This window comes from Pangasianodon hypophthalmus, chromosome 8 (genome assembly GCF_027358585.1).
Source record: "Pangasianodon hypophthalmus isolate fPanHyp1 chromosome 8, fPanHyp1.pri, whole genome shotgun sequence".
Lineage (NCBI taxonomy): Eukaryota > Metazoa > Chordata > Actinopteri > Siluriformes > Pangasiidae > Pangasianodon > Pangasianodon hypophthalmus.
In genome coordinates this window covers 6734416-6761656 of record NC_069717.1, presented here as the reverse complement: position 1 = coordinate 6761656, position 27241 = coordinate 6734416, and the positions used below count along the sequence as shown (strand labels likewise).

General features: G+C 38.9%; 1 protein-coding gene across 1 annotated transcript in view; it reads right to left on the bottom strand.

Moving 5' to 3' along the window:
• med27 (mediator complex subunit 27) overlaps positions 1-27241 on the bottom strand; it is a 60326-nt gene that overhangs the window by 21000 nt on the left and 12085 nt on the right. The window contains exons 3-4 of the mRNA XM_026928532.3: positions 21275-21405; positions 6019-6112 (exon numbers count right to left, since the gene is read on the bottom strand). Coding sequence (XP_026784333.1) covers positions 6019-6112; positions 21275-21405 — 225 coding nt within the window. The remainder of the gene's footprint in view (positions 1-6018; positions 6113-21274; positions 21406-27241) is intronic.

Here is a 27241-nt window from a genome sequence, read left to right as displayed (position 1 = left end):
TATAAACGAGCAATATTTCTATAAATAGCATTTTCTGTAAATAGTTCTTCAGCCAGGTTTCAAATTCATCATATTACATATTCATTCATTGATTTCAGTAACTGCTTTACCCTGGTCAGGTATCGGTGGATCCGGAGCTTATCCCAGTAACACTGCGTGCAACGCAGGAACACACCCTCAGGAGTGGACAAATACGTAGCCCAGGACAAGCACATTTTGTGTCCGGGATATAACTTTTTTTTGTTTTGTTTTTTAATTCATAGTTGATCTGCGGACAAGACCATGGTTCAGTTCGTTACACGTGGGAACAGTTTTACAAAGGGACCAAGTGGTTGTATCTCTAATAATATTTGGCTCTAATAACATTTAAACAGACTGTAGAACCTACCACTTCACACTGCATTTGTTTGTGGGTTGCTTATTACACAGTCATCTCACAATTAAACATGTCAAGAGAAAATATAGACGCTAGCCAGGGTCATATAAAACTTTCGGCCATATAGTGTATCTTTAAGGTGCGATGTGAGGACAGAACATCTCATAGCCAAAACACTGGCCAACAACTTGCTGACTTTTTGTGAAGCACACAAAAATGATGTGCTACATTAGAAACTTGGTGAGAAGACGATAGTAATCGTAAACTTATTAATTTCCTATAGGCTGCATTAATGTACTCAACTAGCTAGTCACTTTTTAGCCTAGTCAGTTAGGTTTCTGGGCAACCGAAACATGGGACTGGGCATCACACTGGAGGTTTTACTTGCCCAACAGGCTAGCTAATCAATTTATCACTTGTCTACCTCTGACCCTGGACCAGGCCACCACTCCATTACAGGGCACACACACAAACGTTCAGACTTTGTTGTACACAAGGTTTATGGTATATTATAGGTAATAATACAGTAAACTATCCACTCCAGGACTTGGACCACACTACAGAAATAGCACACTAAGTATGACTAACTCAGACAAGGCTAGAGTGATTAATTAAAGAAAATTAACATGCAAGATTTAAGTTTACATCTACAAATTCTCTTACAGTGATCTCTGTTTAACATGCATGCAAGTTTCTGTGAAGCTACATCTCTAACTCCTACTGTGTGAAGCTTTGTAGTGGCTCTGCGTTTGTGCATCTTTTGATGCACGCTGCCAAACGAGTGACAGGATGTAGTCAGTGGCAGCACTTGAAACGGCTTCAGATCGCACTTAAAAACACTCCGCTCATCAGGAGAAAGGAGCTCAAGACATATACGTTCCAAACTCAGCATGCAAGAAACCTAACATATTGGTGGGGGTGGTGAAGCTGATGGTATCAAATGGGTGAGGAAAATGAGGAGAGGGCCTGAGGAGGAGGCATTTGTCACTCTCATTAGCATCCTCTAATTATGGTCGGGCAGACTCGCTTGTAAAGAATCCAGAGCCTGCAGAGGACCGGCTCTTTCCTTTGCCCTCAATCTCACGCCCTAGTTAACGCTGCACCACTGCCATGAATGCACATCTGAGACTCGAGTCTAGTTGAGAAGTAAAGAGGTAAGGAGGATGTTTAAGTTATTGCAGGCAGCATGGTGTAGACACAACATCTTTGCATATTTGTTTTTATGTCATGTCTCTTACCAGGCAGTCCCCTAGGACCCTATTTACATCTGGCCATTTTGTGCCATTTTCATCCTGATAGGATTTTAACCACATGCATTTATACAAACGTGTTTGTACAACCTTACTTATGAATCACTGCTCTTCCACGCATTGACCCCCCTTTTTTAACAACACAAAGGAAGTGTTTGTGAAATCATATCTAAGCTGAAATATCAAGTATCTCTTGGTCCATGTTCTGTGTGGTCACTTTGTCTGTTGTGATTGCTGTGTACATCTCATTAGCCAGCACCTTGGCATCAGCTTCACACACAACACATACAAAAAGGAATCAACAGCCAACAAGCTACAAGCAAATGGACAGCTTCCCAACACATCTCATGCTAAATATATAACGCGCAGTTCTGGAAGTAGCCTGGGAATTGTTGGCAAAATTGTTAGCCTGCCTATGAAATGTATAGGATTATTATTATTATTATAATCCTATAGGAAATGTATAGGATTATAACCATCAGTATTGTGTACAGTCGCAAAAGCCCTTATGGGAGTAAAATATAGAAGTGTACCTATCCACTTTTCCCATTTCCAATACTTCTTTTTCCATTTTCAATATTTTTGCTGCCAAGTTATGAAAAACATAAGAGGTGCAATGGATCTGAGTGGAAAATATCTCAAATATGATCAGATATCGATCCAGCATTTCAAGCCAATACTGGCCCTGATATTCAGTATCAGCTCCCTAGACCCCTAGAAAATAAGATGTTTCTTTTATTTTCCATGCACATTTTTGATTCTGGTTATTGTTTGTAGAGCTGATGGATATCTTAAGGCAGTGCTTATTTTAAACCGGAGAGGCCATGCAGTCTCAGCGGTGGAACATGAGCCCATGTCCTGACTTCAAAGCAGTGCTATGTGAAGGAACAGCAGCAAACACTTGAGAACACTCGAGGAGGAGCTCCCTCTGAACATACTGAAGAAGTCTGCTAAAATTATCCTTCAATTTCATCTTCAAAATGATTACATGTAATGAAGTGTGGCAATGGCCCATGAGCGGATTTTGTATGGTGCCAAAAAAAAGTCTTTGTACAAGCACTGTAACATACACTTTAGGAGAAATGCTGTGAGGAGCAGTGCGGGTTAGGCTTTAGCCTGGGCTAACTGTATTTTGTATTTAGGCTAGTTTTTCGTTTTGTATTTTGTCTAATTCTGCTGTCATGAACATACTGTATCATTTTACGAGCAGCATGGTGGCATACACACTGTTCTAAATTGCCCATAGGTGTGAATGAGTGTGCGAATGTGTGTATCAGTGTCTGCTTATTGCTCCAAATATTCATATTTGTATCTGTATTTGGATTTAAACCTGAAGTGGGTGTGGCCTAAACCCGAAGGTTTTTTTTTTTTTTTTTTTTTAAACAGAGATGTACGTGGAACAAAAACTTATTTTTGTTGTTTGTACCTGCCTGTGAAATTTTGTAACAAATATTTCCCAAAATGTAAACAATTTAGTAGCCTAATTTAAACCACCATGACCCTGACCAGGCAGTTACTAAGGATGAATGAATGAATGAATGAATGAATGAATGAATGCTGTAAATGCATTGTTCATGTTAATGAATGTGGTCTTTCTTTGCCCTACAAGCTTCAAATGGGACCACTCGCTCATGCCCACAAGCTTCATATCTGACGGCTTGCTGCATTACACTATTGCTCCCGCTTGCGTGACTTTTTTGTCCAATTTTAACCTGATGCCATGTGAACCTTTCTGACAAGCTTCTAAAAAAAAAATAAAAATAAAGAACTGGTGTGCCTCCTATTCATATCTGTATTAGTATCCTTTTGCAACACATTATCTATTCATTTCAAATAATGTATTCGTATATGGTTACATCCCTAGTGTGTGTGTGATGCCCTGTGATGGACTGGCATCCCATTCAGGGTGTATCAATGATCCTGGGATAGGTGTCTGATCCATCGCGACATTACTGAAGATGAATGAATGAATAAATAATCATTCATTTTCATACAAGCACTTATTTTGTGTTATTATAGGTAAGCTATAAATATAATCTGGAGAATCTTTAGAAAACAGACATAGCCCACCCATCCTGTCACACTGAGGGGATTTAGCCAACAAGACCAGCAAGTCCACTTCAAATGAGAAAAAGTAGGTCAGAAAAGCACAGGAACTCAAAATTAAACACCAATTTTGGGTAAGCGCGCATTATGTTTTTTAAAACACGCTAATTAGGGAGCACAAAGCGATGCAGATGAGCGAGGAGGGGATGTTCATGTTCAAGCTTTGTAGTGATCTGTGGCATGGCCCCTGCAGTGGGGAAGCTGACACTCGAGCGACCCCCCGTGTGGCCAAGTGTGCCAGCCTGCCAACTGGGCCATCTGGCAGAGTATGTCCTGTAGGCGTGAGCTGCTGAGGTCCCATAGCTGGGGAAGGGGTATTTGTAGTCTTTCTGGCACTTCTGCCAAGATTTCTCACTCTCTTTCTTTCACTCATCTCTTCTTTCTCTTGCCATCTCTGTGCCAAAAACACGATCTTATTGCTAAAAGACAGAGACTGCGCTTTAGGAGATGATCCCAAAGATAAAGCAGATGATAGATGTTGATTTGAGAGTCTTGGCTCACAGTGTTGCTTGATCAGATTAGCTTAAAAAAATGGTGTACAAAAGCAAAGACAATGAGACATTGTAAAACCATGACAGATTTTAAAGCAATGCCTCCAGGTTATGGTGATTCTTTGCTTGTCTTTGGTGTTTGCTGTTACTATTAAATTCAATTTTATCTGTCATAGCAGAAAAAAACACCTTTCTTCAGGAGTCAAAAGGGAGCACTTGTTGAGGCAGATATTGATGACTGTTTTTTTTATCACTCACCTGTTCCAAAACATTTACCAAGGGACAAGAAATAATCATCCCAGAACGTTTTTTTTCTGCCAGGCCATAAATCTCAAATAACAACCTGTCTGACGTGCAAAGGTTTGTGGACACCTGACCATGACACTCATGTTCTTTTTGAACATCCTATTCCAGATTTAGTCCCCCCTTTGCTGTTATAATAATGTCCACTCTTCCGGGAAGGCTAGATTTTGGAGTGTGCCTGAGGGGATTTGCCATTCAGCCACAAGAGCCTTAGTGAGGACAGGCACTGATGTTGGGCAAGGAGGCCTGGGGTGCAGTCAGTATTTCAGGTCATCCCAAAGGTGTTCCATGGGGATGAGGTCAGGGATCTGTGCAGGCCACTTGAGTTCTTCCACTCCAACATTGGCAAACCATGTCTTCATGGAGATCGCCTTTTTGCACGGGGCACTGTCATGCTGGAACATGTTTGGGTCCCTTAGTTCCAGTGAAGGGAAACTGTAATGCTACAGCATGTAAAGCCATTCTATACTATTGTGTGCTTCCAACTTTCTGGCAACAGTTGGAGGAAGAACCACATATGGGTGTGATGGTCAGATGTTCACAAACTTTTGTCCAAATAGTGTAGCTGTCCTGAACACAGTTACATCATGGCGCTTATCTGGACAGTCAAGTTAATAATTGGAGAGAAATTTGGATTTAGGAGGTGGAGGAGCCCTACTTCTTTCATGGGTGTCAACAATATGGGAACATTACTATGGGAATCAATTTCCATTTGATATTTTTGTTGATAGTTAACATTTGGATGATGCTTTTATCCAAGGACACAATACAATTCAAAATTCAAAATTATCAAAATTCAAAAGATTTTTGTTGGAAAACAATATTTTCCAATATTTTTTTCATTATTTAATTCTGTATTTTTTTCCTTTTAGTTTTGTCCATGGCACTATTAGTAGTTAAACTGTCTTATACCACAGCACTGTTGAATTCTCATTCAGATTGGTCAGAAGGTGTTGACTAATATTCTACAACAGCAGCATTGAGAGAGACGAGAAGAGACAAAAGAGGAGCTAGTAAGTGAATGACTGCTATAATGTAAGTGATAACAGGAAGTAACAAGACTGTTTTGCAGATGTTCCACAACATAATATACAGTAACTATAAGTGTTAGAAAGTATGTGTCATAATTTAATAAATGAAAAGAAAAAAAAAAATTAGAAAAATGTTGTGGTGTGAGAAGAAAAAAAAAAACACTTTGGAACATACTGTTATAGGAAAATGATCAATTTTGGGGAGGAAATGGGTCACCCCACCTGGTCGGTGATTATTTTACCACAACAGCCTGCCATGTCATGTTGTATTCTTTACATAAAACACTTATGTAAAGTGTCCTTAAACTTTTGATTGCCAGTGCAAGTCTGCTACTTTAAAAGGTGAAAGTCATTAGCAAAATTTGGATGTCTTGACTGCCTGCGGTTTGAATAAAGTGCACATCACTAGAGGCAGGACCATTTTACTAAGGTGGAAGAACAGATTTCTAACAGAAACTCACCAGAAGCACAGCTGATGTCCCGTTGGGCCGGAAGAGCTCAATAGACATGTCTGGAAACATACGGCCAATCCTAGAGATCACGTCATCCACGTACCTGTCAAGGAAGGCCACAAAGGCAATTCATATTCACATCCACGTTTATAAACCTGCTGAAGATTCAGCGAGTGCTAAAAAAAGGCCATGATTGCTGCCGTTAGCAGGTCGATGCCTTTTTTATTAAGGTAACAATATTGAAAAAGCCGTGCTTTGTTGAATTCAATACTATTGACATGTTTGTGTCAAACTGGTAATGTATTCCTGGGCCCCGCCCTGAGTCATCACATTTATCTACAGCCTGAGACTTTGACTAATTCTCTCTTTACACTTTGGTAACTTACAGTAGAAGACACTGATTAATCTATGTGGGAACGTGAGGATGTTGTTTAACACAGACCTTCTGCATGGGGAATAAATGTCCACTCAGATGCATGAAAGTGTAATTTGTGTAGACATCAGCAAGCACAGATTCTGTAATAAATGAATGCTCTAACGGTGGGTGAAACAAGCAGGAATCACTGTACTAAAACGCTTTTGAATTCTCAACTCTGATTGGTCAGAAAGTATTGATTATTATTATTATTATTATTATTATTATTATTATTATTATTTTTATATCAGCAGCTCAGGGAGTAGTTCTGGCTGCAAGGCATATCGTAGGTTTTTATTAACGCACTCATTCTAATGTGTTATTGTTTTTATAATAACCTGTACGGCGGACGCTCCACATAAACAGATATACATATAAAATGTATATAATTGTTGATATGGTGAGGTTTTCTGTGAGGGAAGGAGTCTCCAGTGTCAGCACTTTGTAAGTCTCAGATTTAAAGCTGTAACTTTACGTTTTCCTACATGGGAAAGTCTTCAGGACAGAGGACTTTGCACTTTATAATTTCTCTGTAACATAACAAGCTATGTTTTTTGTCTGCTGAAGAAACAACTGTTTATGGCTGCTACAACGTATTTTGGAAAAGGGATACAGTTTTTGGGAAACGTAAGAAAGCCAGAAAGAATTGACCTCTCATTTTTCAGTGATATTTATTTTCATCTTTAAGGAAATACAGTATTTGTAGCATTCTGTTGTGGTCATGTTACAACACTTTATTTTGATCGCTTAATAAAACCGTTTAATTCACTACAAACATGCGTCAATGGGATTTTCCCACCACGAAGACAGAGAGAGAGCCTCGCCACAACCACTTAGTAGGAAGTGATAGTAGGAACTAATTTGCTTCACAGTCATTCCACAACATTAAATGTAACTATAAATGGATAAGAAATATGACATCATTTTTTTAACTATTAAAAAATGATTAGTGTTGGCAAACTGAAGAATAAAATGCATGCTGTTATAAGAAAATAAACCAATTTCAGGGTGGTAAATTTTTACCACCACCAATATTTTCCTATAACAACACTATGTTTTATTCCTTACTTAAGATAAGGCTTAGCTGTTTACTCTAAAGAAATTATATCTCCTCTGAATACAAACAACTTTTTCATTTATGCTTGAACATGATGCCAGCAAGCAAAAGTTTAATAACACAGCAGACTTTACCACTGAGAGAAACAAGCAGGAGATCTTGTAATAAAAAAGCCTCAGTTCAGCAGTGGACTGTAATGCAGGGATTTTCGCTCTGAATGCCTGGCTCACCTTCACTGTTTAGAGGAGAATATGCATTATTTGAAACCCCTGCCAGAGACGTTGAGCTCGCTCGTTAGACATCAGAACGCTTGGGGTTGGACAGCCGAAGCCTTGAGCCATCCCTCGAGTCAGCAGGACCGCAACTGAGAACAGTCGCCCTCCTTGTATTGGCGGGTCAATGCTAATAAGGGTTTAATGAAAATCTCCTTTGCCATCAGCTATCAATAGACTTGAGGGACTGGCCTCATGCACGAAAAGGGAAAAAAAAAATTCATTACAGAAGTGCCGGAGAGAGGTTGGCTGGGGTATGAGGATTAGTTGCAGAAGTCATTTGAAAGTTATGGGGACAAAAGTGCATGCTGTCTGTATTCCAGATAAAAATCTAAGTCCTGATGGTATGAGAATATGAGGTAGGAAGTCTCCATGACTGCTCTGTTGTGTTTTCTTGAGTATTCCCTTTATATCAGCATCAAAAGCAGGCATCAAATGGCACAGCTGAGTGCAAAAGTTTGTATCCCCTATGGTTATTTTTTGAAAGCCCTGTTACACCATAGAGGCCAAACGCTCGGAAGTAACTTTTGAAAAATAAACACCGTTTTTTTCAGGCAGCAAGGTGGCACAGGTGCTAGCTTTGCCACCTGATAGCGCCAGGGTCCCTGGTTCAATCCTGAGCTCAGGTTACAGCCTGTGTAGGGTTTCGCATGGTCTTCCTGTGTTCGTGATGGTTTCCACTGGGTTCTCCATGTCCCTCACACCTCCCAAAAACATGCTAGCAGATGGACTCTAAATTATCCCTAGGTGTGAATGTGTGTGTGTGTGTGTGTGTGTGTGTGTGTGTGTGTGTGGTGATTTGCATTTGACTTCTGCCCCATCTAGGGTGCCTCACACCCAGTGTTCCCATGATAGACTCCAGATCCACCACAACGCTGATTTAACTTTTTCTTTTTTTTCCCTAGAGATAACAGATTAATTTGTTTATTACACTCCTAAAAAGTTTCCTCAGAGTTTCCTCAACAAAGTCTGGTGTCACATTTTTACCTTGTAGGGAGCTAGTTTTTATGATTATTTTAAAAGTGTGTAGAGGGTTTTTTGGTGGAGATTCCCTCCACCATTTTCTCCCTAATTTGGTGGACACTTCCACCCACCAGCCAGCTCTCCCCTATCATCCTCTAACAGCTACAACCAGGAAGGGGAAAGGCTAAGATATGCTTCATCCAAGACATCCACAATGTGAAGCCAGACAACCACAATGTTCTCTTGGACATCTTAGAATTGCTGGGACTCAAACTTGCGATCTCCGTACGACAGGGAAAATACTTTTTGGCACGCCACTCCAGAGCCAAAAGAGTGTAGAGTTATTTATTAGTTAGAATTAGTTAGTTATTTGTCTAACATTTGCTATAGATTCTTTTTAACCGGTGGTTCTTTTCTCACCAACTTGGATGACCTTGACCACTTGATTGGTGTGGCCTGAGCATTTTCTATACTACACCTTGTGTTGGTTGTTGACTTAATTCTAAAATTGGATTTTTAATTATATTCTGCTTTGGAAATGTACTGCACATCTGCAACCAGTCTTTCAATATGAGCCGAGCTGTTAATATTCTGCACTACTGGCAGATTATTGGCAATAGCGGAGCTTAAAGGTAATCGAATGGGGTGTGCAATTACATCTCAATTGGCAACGCAGAAGGGAGCCAAGCCAGTTACAAGACAAGACATGCTTTAATATCCCACTGCTTCATCAGTCTCAGGTGTGAAATCTACTCAATCTCCATGCATCTTTGGTTCATTTGAAGCATATTGGAGGAGGGGGTATGTATGTCGCTTGTGAACTGTAGTAGACTGAACCACTCAAAAGCAGCCTCATCTTTTTTTTTGCAAAGCTGTTTTTCTGTTTAGCACCTCATGTCCATCCCTCTCCTTCAGGCTCTGCCATAGGCCTTTTAATTAGCATTATTTTAATTACCTGCTAATTGCCAGCCGATTCTTTGAATCATTACACACACATGCACACACTTAGAGGCCGGGTTCAACTTGAGAGCAAAAGCCACACAGGAACATGATGCATAGAAGATGCAGACTTGTAGCTGCTGCCCCGTGAATAAGCAAATGAAGGACAACAATTAAAACCAGTAACGCAAGCAGAAGCAAATCACGCAAAACAGTCAGCTAAGCTTTGCTAAACTGTGGCTGGATCTGAAATTCCAGCAAGTTATGGCTTGGCTCATATACACAAGATCTTTCCAGTTCACATCCCAGTCCCTGTCTTTATCTGGTGCTGAAGTAACACTTTCAAATGCCCCATACACAATAACTCTGAGTACACTGATGCACAAAAAGTTAATTTTTTGCCACATCAGCAAGTGGCAAAGTGATGGGTGACCATTCATTTTCTTTGTACATGCATGACACGGAGTTGCAATCTCAGCAACAGCAGCGAGAGACATTTAAATTGATATTCTCTCAATTCTATGCAAATTAGATATGACGTTGCAATACTTTAAATCCCAGTCACTGGCTTGAATTCCTCAGACCAATCCTATTGAGTGTGTTTAGTTCCTAGCTGCAATTAGCGCCTATTTACTGTTTGAAGCACAAAACTTGAAGAAAAACTTATAACCACGGTTTCGTTTTATACATCCTGTCACTAAATGTGCATAGAGACATTACTAAGAAGGAAGGAAGCAGCAGATACCGGTGCTGACTCAGTGAGTGTATATAGTTAGCTTGCTTTGCTAATCTGCTAACTAAGTTAATACATAGTCTAGCATGTAACATGTGAATCAAACCAATTTTTTGATTAGTGCATTGTTTAAGGATGGGCAATATGATAATATAATATTCATATTGTGATAAATTGCGTCATAATGCATAATGTCGTGGACATGGCGTATCTGTGACAAACTCTGACTGGATGCAGCTGATCCTATATTAAAATGTTGTACTAAATTTTAAAATTGTAAATTTAAATTTTTCTTTTCCGTCCTTTCAGAGTTAAACCATTTCATCTTGTCGTTGTTAAATAAAAGCATGACACGGGGCGGGGTGTTGTGGGGTTTGACGACAGTAGTGACTGCTACACACCCACAAATGGCAAACTACAAGCGACACAAGCCAATTGCCGCCTACTAGTGTGAAATATGATATTACACTGACACATATACAGTGACCAAAGAGAGACCAGAGAGGTATTTATGTATTCTTATTCACCTTTCTGTGCCAAAAAAAACCAATATGTGTCAAGATCTTGTCATCTCCCTGAAGAACTCTATGATCTAACCATCTGACAACATGTGAAACCTTGGCGTAATTCTCATTGTTGCTAACTCGGTTATGAAGGTTTCATCTTTACAACATCGGGAGGATCTTCCCATTTCTCTCCACAGAGGCAAATCAGGTGCTTGTTCAGTCTCTTGTCATCCCAAGATACGACTACTGCAACTCTTCCCACTGAATGCCATCCAACCCCTATAGCTGATCCAGCATGCAGCTACACGGCTTGTTTTCAATCTCCCCAGGTTCTCCCACATCTCACCCCATTGCTGTATTCGCTCCACTTCCTATAGCTGCCCACATCAACACAAAATGGACCAGCATCCACCTACCTGAAGACAGTAATCAAACCCTGCACAAGCACGACTTGAACCACCATCCCTCAAGACATGCGTCAAGACTTTCTCTTCCCTGCCTGTCTGAACAGCTGAGTCACTGGCTGTCTTTAAAAGAAGACTGAAGACCCACCTCTGCAAAATGCTTAAGCTACCACTAAATCTGCATCATTGATAAAACAACCATCATGACTACCATTGCCAAGTATGTAAGGAATAAAGCACGTTGGGGCATGCTGTTATAGCAAATAATCAACAAGAGCAATAGTCTTATACCACAGCTAACTGCCAGCGATTTTTTTATTTACCAAAGAATGACACGTCATACTTTTTAACCATTTATTTTCTGTTATAATAACCTCCACTCCTCTGGGAACGCTTTCCACTAGATTTTGGAAAATCAGGATTTGCTAACATACTAACTATGAACCTAGCAGTTCAAATCTGAGAAAGATCAGATTGTTTAAAGACAATGGGGAAATTAAATTTATCATCTCAAGGAGTTGTGTATTTTTGGAAGAAATTACCAACTGTTCAGAGGGTTACTTCCCTGTTTGGAGAATCGGCCCAGACCGGCAAAGGTAAAAGATAACTGAAGAAGTTAACTGAAAAAAAAATGAGATAAGATGGGGATATGTGATGGGAAGATGATGATGATGGTGAGGAAGATAGAAGGTAGCATTATGTTAAAGTATGATCATCAATGTATCAAGTATGATCATCACTGTCATCAAACAGGATGTTGATTTCTTTGTCTTTTACTAAATGAATAATAAAAACAAAACGAATAATTCATGAATGTAACCATATATACTCCTATCTTCTGTCTCAACCCTTGTAGCACTCTGAGGTAAAGTATGGTTGCTAAGGTAAGAGTGGATATTCGGGCTCGTGAGCAATTGCTGATTGAATAAAATATTTACTTGAGCACATTAAATTGTTGGTAGTGATTTCTCATTTTGCATGTGAATTTCCACCACATGTGGCTGTGGGGATTTGCTCATTCGGCCTCAAGAGCATTAGTGAAATCAGGCACTGATGTTGGGCGAGGAGGTCTGGGGTGCAGTCGGTGTTCCAGTTCATCCCAAAGGTGCTCAGTGGGGTTGAGGTCAGGGTTCTGTGCAGGCCACTCGCATTCTTCCACTCCAGTCTTCTCAAACCATGTCTACATGGAGCTCGCTTTGTGCACAGAAACGCTATTATGCTAGAACAGGTTTGGGCCTCTTAGTTCCAGTGAAGGGAAATTTTAATACAAAAGCGTACAACGACATTCTATACAACTGTGTGATTCCAACTTTGTGGCAAAAGTTTGGGGAAGAACCACATATGGGTGTGATGGTCAGTGTATTTTTAATCTCTGCTCAGGATATACAGCCCAAGATATTAGTGTGCTTATTGCTAGATGTCAACCTTTGCTAACATATTTTAGACATGACTTTGGGAAATTAGCTAGCTAGCTATATACAGTCAAGTTGAATTTGGCTTAAATTTGTGCCTGCTTCACTTTCAGTTGCTTCAAATGATGAAATCACGAACCTGAAATATGATCATTCAACCATTAGGCTACTGAGGTTTGAACTCAGATAATTAATGTTTCAACCACCTGAGCGGGGATTGTTTTTAAAGGCAACAGACTGCTGTCTGCTAGTAACAACAAGCTAGCGACTTAATATGTGGTAGCCTAACTTATTACTCAAGATACTAGCTAACTAGCTAGTTAGCCACTGATTTTTTTCCATTTTAATTACATCAGCAAGTGGAGGCGAGAACATGTACAAATTGACTAAATCTAATTAAATAGCATTAATGTCTTACACGTCTTACTGGTTATTTGAGACCATTTCTCATCCTTTTTCTTGTTTTTTCTGTTCCAGATAGATACGAATGGTTCATGATCACTGCTTCTTTGTGATATTCTGACATTAGGTACCTAATTTAGTTACATAAATTGCAGTTTCTATTCTTTTCACACCACAATGGGAGGCTCCCGGCGACTGCCTAATACATAAATCTTTTCCCAAATTATAGTAAGGTGTGCTTTTTTTTTTTTTTTTGGATATACATTTAAAAAAAAAAAAAAAAAAAAAAAAATCAAGAGGCCCCCTGGTGATCTGGGGGCCCTTAACTGCGCAAACGGTCCTGAACATAACCTGTCCTTAATACAGAGCTGTGTGAAACACTGAGACTGTGCAGGTTTCAGTGCATGGATTGGAACAAAATCACTGCAGTCAATAAGTTGATATGAAGCTGACGAGTAAGGTGCGCTGATGAGAGCCGGAGAAGACAGAACGAGCCGGAAGGAACAAGGCGTCTCTCTGACCATCAGCCTAAGGCTTTTCTTTTAACCAACATGTAATCTAAATGCAAAGTTAATGAGAACTCTGCGGAGATGGACATCGGGGAGGTTCTGTTAGGCAGTTTAAAAGAATCCACTATGAACAGAGTCCCGAATGTTAATGCTCCAGATGATCTTTTCTGGCCGCCAGGATGATGAAACCTTTTCCATAAAATTACAATCGCATGCGGTGTTTAAATTATACAAAAATCAATAATTAAAAAAAAAGGCTTTGGGCTGATATTCTGGTACCAAAACAGTCGTCTGGTAAAAAACATTCCAGACTTCGCACTTTGTTCTCCTTCATATAACAGGGCAACATATTCCGCACAGTATGATTAATGCTACAAAGTGATCAAATAGCCCTTTCTTGTGCCTGTGCGAGAGGCTGCGATGAATGCTGATGGATGGGGGGTGGCATGTGGAGGGGGGTACTGCCTTCATCTCTCACTCTAATCAGAGATCACCAGCAACTGAAATTTTCATATCGCTCCAGCTGTGGATATTCTGCTGCAATGCAGCACTGAAATTAGACCCCTGTTTCATCACAAGACTGGTAAACAAATTCTTATTAGGTTTCCCTTAAATACATAGAGTAGCTTGTGTCATAACTTGCCTTTGTAGAGCTGATTACACTTAATGGAACGCACAATTTGGATTTGTATTTCCAAATAAACCATTAGGCTAGATCAGCACACTTGTACATATATTGTCTCTAAAGCATTTCACATTATACCGTATTTGGAGTATGTACAGATGGGTAACAAATTAAAGGGAAAAATGGTGGCTTTGTTATGCAGTGGAGGCGTTTATTTTGCTGGCATGGTTTAAGTCTCCTTAGAGGAAAGCGCCAGTGCAAATCAATACAAACTTTTTCTGACTGATCACCTTTGTCCTATGATGAAACATTTCTATCCTGATGGGAGTGGTCTCTTCCAGGATGATGGAAATGGGAAGAACTTAAGTGACAACTCTGCTCTGCTGCGGATTCGACCAACACATGTATGTTCTTAGCACATTCTGCGCCAAGGTCACCAGATACTGCAGTCATTTAAATAAATAAATAAATAAATAAAATTCCTTAATATGTTAACTCGACATGGTGTGCTATAGGAAAATAATCAACAACACGGCGGTGTGATGTAGCCTGACCCTAAGTGAAGTTACTGTTTCCACCTGGAAGTTGATCATTTTCCAAGAGCAGGCACATCTTGAAATGTTGTATTATTCATTAAAGAATTAAAGAACAACATACACTTCTTATCCGTTTATAGCTACATTTAATGTTGCGAATCGTTCTTGAGACATGTTAGTTCTTATTATTACTTATGTTATAGCAGCTATAAACAATCCTTCTCTTACCAACCTCTCTTTTGTTCCTCTCTTTATAAACAAATAAAACAAACAAAAAAAACCCACAGCTTGTCATGTTACTGAGAAACCGTAAAGCCCTCCGTCCTGAAGTAGGAAAAGCTCTGACACTGGAGACTCCTTCCCAAAATGTTAAACATCTCCTCATACAAAAATTTATCATATGAATTTTTTTTTTTTTTTTTTTTTTTTTTTTTTAAATCAGGAGGTTCTACCACACAAGTCTCAGTGTAAGCTGTTACTATAGAAACCCATTAATACAAACATGCGACGTTCCTTTCAGTCAGAACTATTTCTGACCAATCAGAATTGCGTATTCAGCACTGGTCTAACAAAGTTTCAGTGTGATTCCTTGGATATTCTGGCTAATTACTCTTACACAAACCTTGTGCCATTAAATATGCTGAGTGGATTTACTGGTACAAGTAGAATCGTGCATATTTATTTATCCCATTATAAACTATAACTGCTGTCCAAATAGCTGCTGGGAGTCTGTCTGCGTGCGAGGCTTGGCTCCCTCTGTGCCAGATTAGCTGATTAAATGCTGCCCAATTCTGTTCAGAGGATTAATAACTACACAGAAGGAAAACACAGCCGTATATAATCACTCAGTGCTTCCTCGGGACCTGAATTACATGAGCATGCTGGTGTAATAAGATTCAGTCATTCTGTAAGTTTATACTTTATAACACAGCAATTCCATCCTCGGGAGCCACAACGCTGCTGCTGCAACACATCAGAGTTGAATTTTAATTACTAACTGCTGAGGTTTTTTTCTTTTTTTTATGAGATGAACAGGGAAATCACTATTCTGAACTAAATCCAACTAATATTGCCAAGGATTTTTAAGATTTCAAATAACCACTGTTTCATCCCTTTGCTTTGTAAGCACACTTTTACAACAGACACTGTGGAATGGAATGGCAACAAAAACGATTCATACGCTGCTCAAGTCCATTTTAAATATGAAAATGTACACTGTCAACAATATATGGTTTTTTAAGTGTCTCATTTCTGATATTTTGGATGCTCCCCATTAAAAATAATTTTTTCCATGCTCTTTTTGGATTTTTACACTTTCATTAGACAATAAGGAAAAGCAATTCGAGTTTTCTGGATGTTGTTCCATGGTGATGATATTTCCAAAATCCTCATGTTAACAGCAAACACTAACAACAATATTAACAATGGAGGAGCTTCAATGTCTGAGGTACACTTTCCGGTTTTTCCATTGTAATTAATCAGACAATACTACTTAGGATTTGCTGCTGTATGGTTTGTTGTTTGACATGTTCGACATGATACTTCTGTGATGATTGTGGTTGACCAGTTAATGGTCTGCACTAGCAGTGGATGGTATAACAGATGATCAGGGACATTGGTGTATTTGAGATAAGATACAGATTTTGAACACAAACATGAGGAAAAAAACATATAACACCAAATGCACAGAGGGTCCCTGGAGGACTAGTGGTTAGGCCACAGCGCTCTCACCACTGTGGCCCAGGTTCGATTCCCGGCCAGGGAACCGACCCCAGCCACTGGTGTTGCATGCAACAGTGAGCCCTCAGTGCCGGTCCCAAGCCCGGAAAAAATTAGGGAGGGATGCGTCAGGAAAGGCTGAAAACTGTGCCAAATCAAATACGCGGACCGACGATCCGCAGTGGAGACCCCTAACTGAAGCAGCTGAAAGAGAAACACCACCAAATGCACAGAGAACACAATGAAACAAGAAGAAATGACTAAACATAAAAAAAAAAATTAAAAAAATGAAAACGTGAATTTCTATGCCACATTTTTACTGGATGCAAAGTCGCTCATTCTGCCTCTATTTCAGTGAGCAAGGCTTTGAATATCCTGGGTTAGATCTCAGAATTCAGTGCTTTGACAGTTTATTTTTGATGGTCAGTGAAGTTTGATAATAAGTGGATTTTATCCACAGTCTCGTGTGTTCAGTGTTATCTGGATTTCAGTACTCTCTTTGGGGTGCTTTCTTAGTGGTTAAACAAATTCGGCATGTTTCCTCGACATGTCAATCTTGGCTTTAGAAATTTTGCGAACAGCCAAATCTGTTGTGCAAAATCCACAGTTCCACAAAACCGATGTTGAAGTTTTAGGCACCGACTTCTCCGTCTTGTCAGCCCATGCTACCGTGTTGCTAAACAAATTGAGGAGGAAGCGTAATCTAAGGAACTGCCTACTTATAGTTATTTTTGGTCTATTCGTGTGTCTGTCAGAGAAAGCCTGAGCTGGACTACTTACTGGTTCATAAAACATCACGGGATGCCACGTGTAAGCGTTTTTCACACAACTGACAAAACGTGTTTAATATCACCACACATGCGATCTCTCTTTAAAAACAGATTATTGAGATACGGTATTTTAATCATTCATGATCTGAGATATCTCCCACCCCTACAGTGGAGTGCAAAAGTTTGCATCCCTTTATTTATAAAATCATCTGAATTTACAGATTATTTATCAGCACAGGTCACAAAAATAGACGAAAAGCTTGTTTTTAGATATTTCTAATGAAGCAAATAAAATTATAATTCAGAATGATATAAATGTGGACTTTTATTTCACTCACCTCTAAGCACATTTTCATATCTCTTGAATTTTTGTGAATATCTCTGGCTGTGGTTTTTTTTTTTCACTTAATTTTCTTCCGCTCCTTGGATGTACCTTTGTGCTGCTTCTCCCATTTCTGAGCTACCTTTATTCGCTGTTTGTAATTCTATTTCTAAAAACTCTTTTTTGTGATGGCTGTTTTCCTGACTGCTCACAGCAAACTACTTGAAGGGTTGAGTCTGTTTTCATGCCTTGCATAATACTTAAAATAAGTCTTTAGACACCTTAAACAACGGGGTGTGATGTTACAGGAAAATAATCCACACCGGGGTGGTGTGATACAACCCAACGTGAGGTGGAGTTAGGGTTATTACTCCAGTGTGGATTATTTTCCTGTAACACCATGGCCCAAAGTGTGTTATTCATCTTATTCCACAACGATTTTATAGAAAATTAACTTTTATAGAAAATTCATCCAAACAGTCGAGAATTTAACAACGATGTGGTATAATAAGTTAATAACTGCTAACTTTAGACTCAGCTGGTGGAATGTAAAGGCAATGTTGTAACAGGTTTTCATTCAGGTTTCATTAATTAAAGATGTAATTCAGTCTTGTTGATCAGTTTTACAACAGAGGACTTTTCTGTTTTCCATCCAAAAACCAAAGACGTTGCAAAGTTTTGCGCACAATAAGTTTTATATTCTGAAACTTATTGCTCCATCTGTTTATGTAAAAATCTTGAGTGCTTGAAGACCTTACTTGCTCCATGTGTCCTTGTACCTGGTAGTGCAATCTAATCACTAGTGTATAGGACATTCATTTTTATTTAAAAAAAAACAAAACAAAAAGGAGGTACAAAATAAAAACAAAGCATTATAATCACAAATGTGCAATTATCACCCTCACTCAGAGCATTGACATTTCACTTGTAGCTTCAGAAAACTAGCTGGCGATGCAGAATGGAAATGTTTGATAGGGAAAGAAAAAAAAATACATAAGAGCAAACCAGCATGAAGGCTATGCTGCATAATTCATGCGCTACTCCTTTTAGAAATGGCAAATTCATCAGGACAATAGCACCTGACAGAGGAACGCTCGGTCTCCGTTCACCTTCCCGAACTCGCCCTTTCCACGCCTTAAACATCAGCATGCCTCCATCAGAGACCCACGATGCACTGCAGCATGGCAACTACGGCAGGAGTGAATGCACTTCGAGCAGATTTATCATGACAACTTGACTTTATTGTGACCTTTAATGATATGTTCTTGCCAGGCCAGAGAAAATACAGCCGGGGAGAGACGAGCAAGCCGATTCTGACATTTAGAGCGATTCTCTGTTCTGACATTAGGCCCAATCAGAAGTAAGGGGTCAGAGGGCAGATACCTTTAGATTTTACTTGTTTTTTTTTTTTTTAATTATTATTGCATGGAGATTTCCAAGCTTTATTAAGAATGGGATATTATAGTTAGGGTCATAAGCAAGATAAACATGTTAGTGGAGGTCCATGCTGCAGAAATGTGACCCACATGTCCACGACTACAGCACACAGACACCCACAGCAACATCCTAACCAAATGCATCACGTCCATGCAACTGAAACACCCAAACACAGAGCATTATGAAGGTTATTTCCATGAGGCCACTCATTCTTGAGTGCTTCCTTGTTGTGTGGCCTTCACATACAGCTCTGTATATGGTTAAAAAAAACAAAAAAACAAAAAAAAAGCAGCACCTGGCCATGACTGCTCTCTCTTTCCCATTTCTCCATCTTCTCTTCATTTGCTTCCTGCTTTCATCTCCAGCTGGAGAACTATGCTTTCTCTCCTCTCATCCTCCTTGTTCCCACTCTTACGAGCCTCTTATCAAAGCACAACATCTATGACCCCTCCAGCACACACCAGAAACAATGAAGTATTTTTCTCCACTGCCATATGCACATCAGCAACGGAAGCAGCGGTGACTGTGTAGAGCAGAAACCGCCGGTTGTTCACGGTCAGATTATCGACCAATAACTTACCTTTTTCTTATTAAGAAGTGAGATTCATAGTACAAAGGAAATGTTTCACTTTAAAAATGTTCTTTGGTTGACATTGGGGTAAGATTTAATGCATTCCAGAGTTTGCATTTTGCTCAGTCTGAGCATTTCTCTTCACTTGAGCCAAGCGTGAGAATGGGAGAATTTTGAAACTTGTAATGCAAATGCAATATTTATAAGGCATCAAATCCTCATCCACGAAGTTGTCTGTTTATCCTGATTAAGGAATTTCATAACCAGCACTATGGCCACACATCTAAATCAGGTTTGCAGAAGAAGTAGCACAATGAGTGCATGTCAGTCTGCAAAAACTTGTTGAATGTCCCTGTGGCTGAATTCTAGAAAATGAAAAATCAGATTTTGACCAAAATTGGGATTTGCTGCCTTTAACATACTTCGACACCTCAACTAACCGAAAACAAATATATTGTATCAAAATGGCATGGATTTTATTATTTTATTTGTTTAAATTTTAGGCTAATTTCTAATCTTGCCTTGACTGTCTGACTGCAAAGATCATGTTGTGTAATGAGCCAGTTTAATAAATGCGGTGGTAAAAACAGTCAGTCTGCCTCAAGATGTCTCAAACCTGGCTAGCTAAGTGTGATTTCCTCACACAGCGAATGTCACGCTCTGATCAAGTTGTTAGATAGCTCTGTGCCATAGCAAAATGGACATAAGCCTAATCGATTCAGTTGTGATCAGATACCAGCTGTCCAAATGTTCGAGATGCTCATGAGCCACAATCAGAATGGAAACTTTAAATGCAAAAACTTTCCCCTTTTTAACTCCTGGAGGTATCCAGTATAGTTTTCACAAGTATATATAGTTTAAAAAAAAAAAAAAAAAAAAAGATTTCACCATATGAAGGGCTGCCACACATACAGTATATACATGATGTAAATCTGTAAATTACACTATATGGCCAATAGGTTTGTGGACACCTGACTATCACACTCATATGCGGACCTTTTCCCAAACTGTTGCCACACCAAAGTTTGGGTGGTCTGCCACCAAAGGTGCCATATTCTAAGTTGTTTAACACATCTATATATAAACACCAGGAAATGAAAGTTGAAATTCTGATCTATCGTCTCAAATGTCTCCAGTGTACAGCAAAAGCAAAAGCATTGGCCTTTCTGTTCTAATACTTTCGGAAGGGGACTGTAGACACAAATCCAAGATTTCTGTAAATCTGCTTTGTGACAAAGTCAAAGCCTAAAAGCATTATAGAAATAAAATGGAATAACTCAGCATTAGATTTGTTAGTGCTATGCGTAGGCCTAAACGTTTCAGAGAACTTTTATTATGATATTTTTTGGTTTAAATTGAATGTGTCCTTTGTTGAATTGTTGAAGTGTTGTTTTATGTGTTATGTGCCTGAATGTTGCTAGCAGTAACTGGTGTGCTAACCTCTTGCCTAGAACTCACTAGAAAAAGAGATCTCGTTTCAATGTGATTGCTCTGATTAATGAAAAACATAAAAACAAAATTAACCTTTAAAAAAAAAAAAAAAGTCATTTTGGTATTACCAGATTAGCAATATTATGTTAAAGTTGAAGAACATTCAAAGCAGTAAACACTGTTTTCCGTCCTGCGAGCATGCGAGCAACAGTGAGTGTGAAGGTGGCGTAGTTGGGACTCACTGAATGGGCAGTACGAGGGTGCTGGGCTGGACCTTCGGCCTCCTCTTCGCTGATGCCCCAATCTGATTGGCTGAGCGCTTGAGGGACTGCTGGTTTAAGAGGCTGGACGCCAAGCCTGCGTGATACTGTAACTGAAAGAGCCAAAGACAACAGATTCAGTTTTACATTCCTAACCAATGAGATCGTGAACAACCATTTAAATCAAAGAACACGGCTCTGGCACAAAGTGGTAATACTACTACATTTACATTTACATTTACACAATGGCATTTGACAACTCAAAGGTTGGAAGGTCATAGTAGTTAGCAGAAGAAATGTTCAAACGCAAGAACGAATCCCGACGATGCCACAACCATCCAGAGGAGTCAAGAGAACATAATTAAGAGTGTAATAATAAGCTCATGTATGAGGAAGAGGGCAGACAGCGCTTTCCTCTGAGTGTGTTCAGCTGCGCTGGGACAGCATGAGCAGCAGTTTGAAAAGATGCACATGCCAGACTTCAGCCTCTCCGCTTAGTAGCTGTCATGTGATAGGCGAGAAACTAGCTGGTGATGACAAAATTGGGAGGAAATGGGATGTTTGGCTGGATGTACATAATACTATTATACGTAACAGGCATGTGCTAAATCGGTTATATTATTATGGTGGGTGTGTCAAAATATTGGCGAGGTGACATGACGTGTACCTTACACTGAGAGTGTTGCGGGAGAGGAATTTTTGTTTATTTGTTTTTAAAAAGAGCCATGTTATTCTGTTATGCAAAGAAACAAGAAATGATGTACAGCATAATAAAGTAATAGCAAGGTTTTTTTAAATACTATAATGTGATCAGCGAGCAGTGAGAAGTGCTGTCGGCTCAAAGCTCCGGGATTCTCTGGCTCGATCCTGAGCTCGGGTTACTCCTTGTGTGTTTCACGTGTTCTCTCTCTCTCGCGTGAATGTGAGTGTGTGAATGGTTCCTGGTGATGGACTGGCTTCCTATCCAGGGCATATTGCTGTTTTGTGACCAGAATTCCCAGAATAAGCTGCGGATTTACCGTAAACGTGACCGGGATAAAGTGTTTACTGAAGATGAATGAATGAAGAATGTGACAATGCTGTAAATCTCAATACAATGACTTGAAGATTAGTATAATATGGAGTAGTACAAACTATGAGTCTATTACTACCACTACTGGCCCACTTCTTCCCTTTCTGTTTCTTTCTCTACCTCTTTCTATCCCTCTTCCAGACAAGTCTAACAGGTTGATCACAGCGTCTTTGGCTTTGATGTTGCGTCCGCTCTCCGAAGCCCGTCAGCAGCGTTCTTGCTCATGTGACGAAACAGTGTGAAAGCTATCAGCTCTCCAGAACGCACAGGTGTAACGCTGTGTCACTCCGCTGTCAGGAGCGGTGCAGATGGATGTGACAGGACACTGGACGCCAACCATCTGTCAGTCCAGGCTCTCAATCAGATATTGGTGTTGATATCTTGCAGTGGAATGGTAACCAGCCTCTGGATTCTCACCAGGAAAAAAAAAAAAGAGGCAGGGGAAAAAACCCTAAGTACGTTGTGTACATGGTGCAATTGAAACCAAGAACTGGCAAACGTTTACTGATGAAATAAATACTACAAATTGAGCGAAGAAAACACGTAGTCTCATGTTGTGGGGGAAGCGAGTGAGGTTTTGATCAAATCTCCCCTTTAGGGATTCGTCACATTAGAACTCACGTAGACCAACAGCTCATTAATCGCTATTAAAATATTCCTCCTATTGAGATAATTAGCCATGTTCGGAGGCTGTGGAGTGACGTTCTGTGAGGGAGAAGCAGACGGCGCAGCACTCCCCCTCTTTTAATTTGGTGCACCAAAGCAGCTGTGTTAACGGGATATTGTTTTAATTATGTACACCCTGTTTTCACAGCTAATGAGGCCTGTTTGTAAAGACCCAGATCCTGCAAAATTGCATGCGGCAGGTAAGAAGGTAGACAGTGTGCAAAAAGAAATTAAATAAATAAGCATAAATACATATTTCGAAATCAGTGCAAAATGCTGTCATGGTGTGCAATATTTATTGGATGGAAAAAAATATTACATATAATGTAATATAATATTTACATACTATATATATATATATATATATATATATATATATATATATATATATATATATATATATATATAGTATGTAAATATATTACATTATACGTAATATTTTTTTCCATCCAATATATATATATATATACACACACACACACACACACACACACTATATATATATATATATATATATATATATATATATATATATATATATATATATATATACACATATATATACATATACACATATACATACATATACTTCTTTTCCTTCTCTTTGTCTTTAACATTTGTTCAAATTAAAATGAAGATAATTTACATCTCACTGGGAACAGCTTGTCACTAATTAAATATCTATCCTTGTCTCTGTGGAAAGCAAACTGGAAAATGACAGCCCACGACTGGACAGCGGCCAGCCACATCTGTCATTAGCTTGCCTCTGTTGTGTTGTGTTGTCTTTGGCACGTGTTCCAGTCTCCTGCTACGTTGTTACATTCAATTAGAGTCACATCTCTTTCTTCAGAGCTCAGACGCTCTCTTCATACCACAAAGTGTTCAAAGATATAGATTTATCCAGCTGAGCCTGATCCCCATCACAAGCTCAGAAGACGAAACATCTGCCTGAACATGAGCTACAAGATGAAGACTTTGTCTTTCGAAAAAAAAGTGAACGAGTTGGCAGAAATCAGAGACGGTGACAAGGAGAGAAGGAATAGAGAAAAACAGGGAGAGAAGAATGGAAGTGGACGAGGGAGGAGGATGGAGAGATGAGGGATTACAGAAAAGAAAAGGAACAGTGAGTTGGAGGATAAAAAGGTGTGAGTGAGGTGGAGGAAAAAAAAGGATGATAGGAGGAAAACGAGAAAGGAAGATAAAGAGAAAAATGATAGCAAGAGAAAGAAAAAAAATGTGTAAAACAGAGAATCTACACAATCATGACATCAGAGAGAGAGAGAGAGAGAGAGAGAGAGAGAGAGAGAGAGAGAGAGAGAGTGAAAGAGAGTAAGTACACATGTTTTTATGTCTTGCTGGGGACCAATTGTTTCCATAAGGATAGGAATAACACAGTTTTGTCCTTGAGGGGACATTTGACTGTTTTTCCTTCTCTTTCTTTTTTTTTTTAAACAAAAACTACAGCTTTGATTCAAATAAAAACTGAAAGAACCAAAATGTTTCCATTTGTTACTGAGCTTAAGGTTAGGGATATAGTTAGGTGTGGCATAGCATTAATTATCTGCATTAATAATTATGCCAATGGAACATTCTCACAAGAACAGTAGGACAAACGTGTGTGTGTGTGTGTGTGTGTGTGTGTGTGTGTGTGTGTGGTTGAGTGTGTGTCAGGTAGAGAGAGGGGAGAAAGCGAAGGTGAAAGGAGATTGTGTGTAGATCCAGCAGATCAGGTCAGAGGAGTGAGACACCCTGGACACCATGACACACACACACACACACACACACACACAAACGAGACAATGCTTAAAATCAGATTAACATTAGTTTATGAAAGAAAAGAAATATTAATATTGTAAAAATATTAAGCCTTGCATTAAGTGACTATTTTGTTGTTTTTGTACACACGTAAATAGGAAAATTCAGCTCCAATAGATATTAGTTTTTATGATAGCTGGAAATGCTAATATGTTATGTGGTCATATTGAAAAATGTTATAATACATCTAAATCTATATTTCTACATAATATAAAATATAAAATATGAAATAAGGGGGAAACAGGCCGCAGCTGGCCATGAAACAGCTTATCAGTCAGTTTGTCCAATTACTTTTTGAGCCTGTGAAAATGGAGGGACTCTGTAAAAACGGCTGTTTGAACAGTTAATGCAATATTTTTGTAAAACCCCTTGAATTAAAGCTGAAAGTTTACACTTCAATCACATCTTAATTACCAAAACTGTGTCACTGTCCAAATACTTATGGACCTGACTGTATATCTGAAATATATTATGAAATATTATTACTGAAATATATTATGAATTTTAAAAAATATATGTATTTATAACTATAATCATGAACTCCCTATTACTAGCAAACAAAAAAAAAAAAAGTGTACATCACAAATAAAAACAAATAAAAATGCCCCTTCTATAGCTGGCTTGGGTGACCAACCATCAATACTACTAGGAATCTCTGTCTCTCTTTTTTTTTTTTTTTAAACTCTGCCTCTATTTTTATTGGTTGCTACACCTGTAAGTGTTACAATAAGTGTTGAAGATTAGCAATGGAGCTGCTGTGAAACCGTCAACATTATTGAATGAATATAATAATAATAATAATTTTACAAAATTAGGCATATATTAGGCAATGTTTTAAGCTATTATAGGTGGTTTCAGTCCAGTTTTTCAGATCTCTTCTGACATGCCAAATCTACTTATATTTCTGGGGGTCCTATGTGCAGTGGGCTGCTAGAAGGCTTATATAATTCGATTCAATTTTCTGGTTTCCGATTCATACGAGTCATACTCAGGTTGTTCAGGTATTTACTGTAACTAATTTGTAATCTACAAATAAATCTTTAAAAAATTGATCATGCTTGCTATATATATTGGTAATGAGAGAAATTTTATTTGAAAATTTTTAAACTCAACCAATTTTAACACCAGATTGTCTACATAGATATTAAGAATTAGAACCACATGTTCCCATGGCAACAATTCCCAATTTGTATGAAAAGATCAATTCTATGGTCAGGTTGGCACTTGTACCATTTAAGTCGTATGAAATCGAACAAAATGCAACCACATGACACTTGTACAAGTATAACTGTCTAAGAATTTCTTACAGTTTCTGATGCATGTCACTATAAATCTGCCACAAAATGCTTTAAATATCTATATGTCAAATTTGATCATAACTAAAAACGCAAGCTGTATGTTATGTATTATCGTAAAATATAGTCAAGTTAAACTATAATATTTAAACTATATCACTTAGATACAGTTCCTTAGATATTCTCATTTTTAGTAAATGCTCTCGCTGTAGTTTCTCAAGAGAAAAACCCGTATTACTAAAGTATGTTGGTAAATTTAATGCTGACAGGAGCATGCCTTCCACTCACGTTATAAAACCACCTCTGCAGTTTTCTTATACAGTATGCAACTAATTGCACACTCCCCTCATAACCAATATTTGTTTGTTAGGAGCCTGGAGCGCACCTAACGAATACTAACGGCGTGTTGCTACAACTCTCATTGATCTTTTAGTAGTTAACATTCAGCTCACGGAAACGCTACAATAATTGTGCATGAGGGTTTCTTTATGTTGAAAAAAAAAATGAACTGGGGGCAGTGGGGTTGCGGGGGGGGATCTGGCTAGATTTGTACAAATCAGACCTGGCTGGTTTGGAGCGGAACAAGTACAACTAAAGCAGAAACGCGAGACCCGTCTAATTAGTTGAAAGCATGAAAAGGATGAAAATATGACGTCTTTACAAAGCTGCAAACATTAACACAAGCCGAGTTTCATCTCCCACGATGCGAAAAGCACTGTGCCATGTCTCTAGAACTCTTTTGAAAAGCAGATAAGTAAGTTGAGGTTTCAAACAGACTAAAAGCAGTGAACCTTACCGCAAGAGCGGCGCAGAGCAAAGTGTAACGTTTCAAAAGCTGGATCAAAAACTGCACCAGAACAAGAAATAACTTAAGAGTGGGATATAAATACTGTGACTTTCCCTCACAAAGTCACAGCAATAAAATCGGTGGTTTATTTGCTGTAAGTGGTATTTTAGTAGTAATTTAGAATGATTTCTTTAGTAATGCAATAAAAAATGTCAAACCAGTGCTAAAGATGAGAAGATGAAAAGAGTAAAAGACAGAGGAAGATTGACGGGCAGCAGGGAAAAGAACTAGCAGTGGTGTGCTCAGGGGGTTAA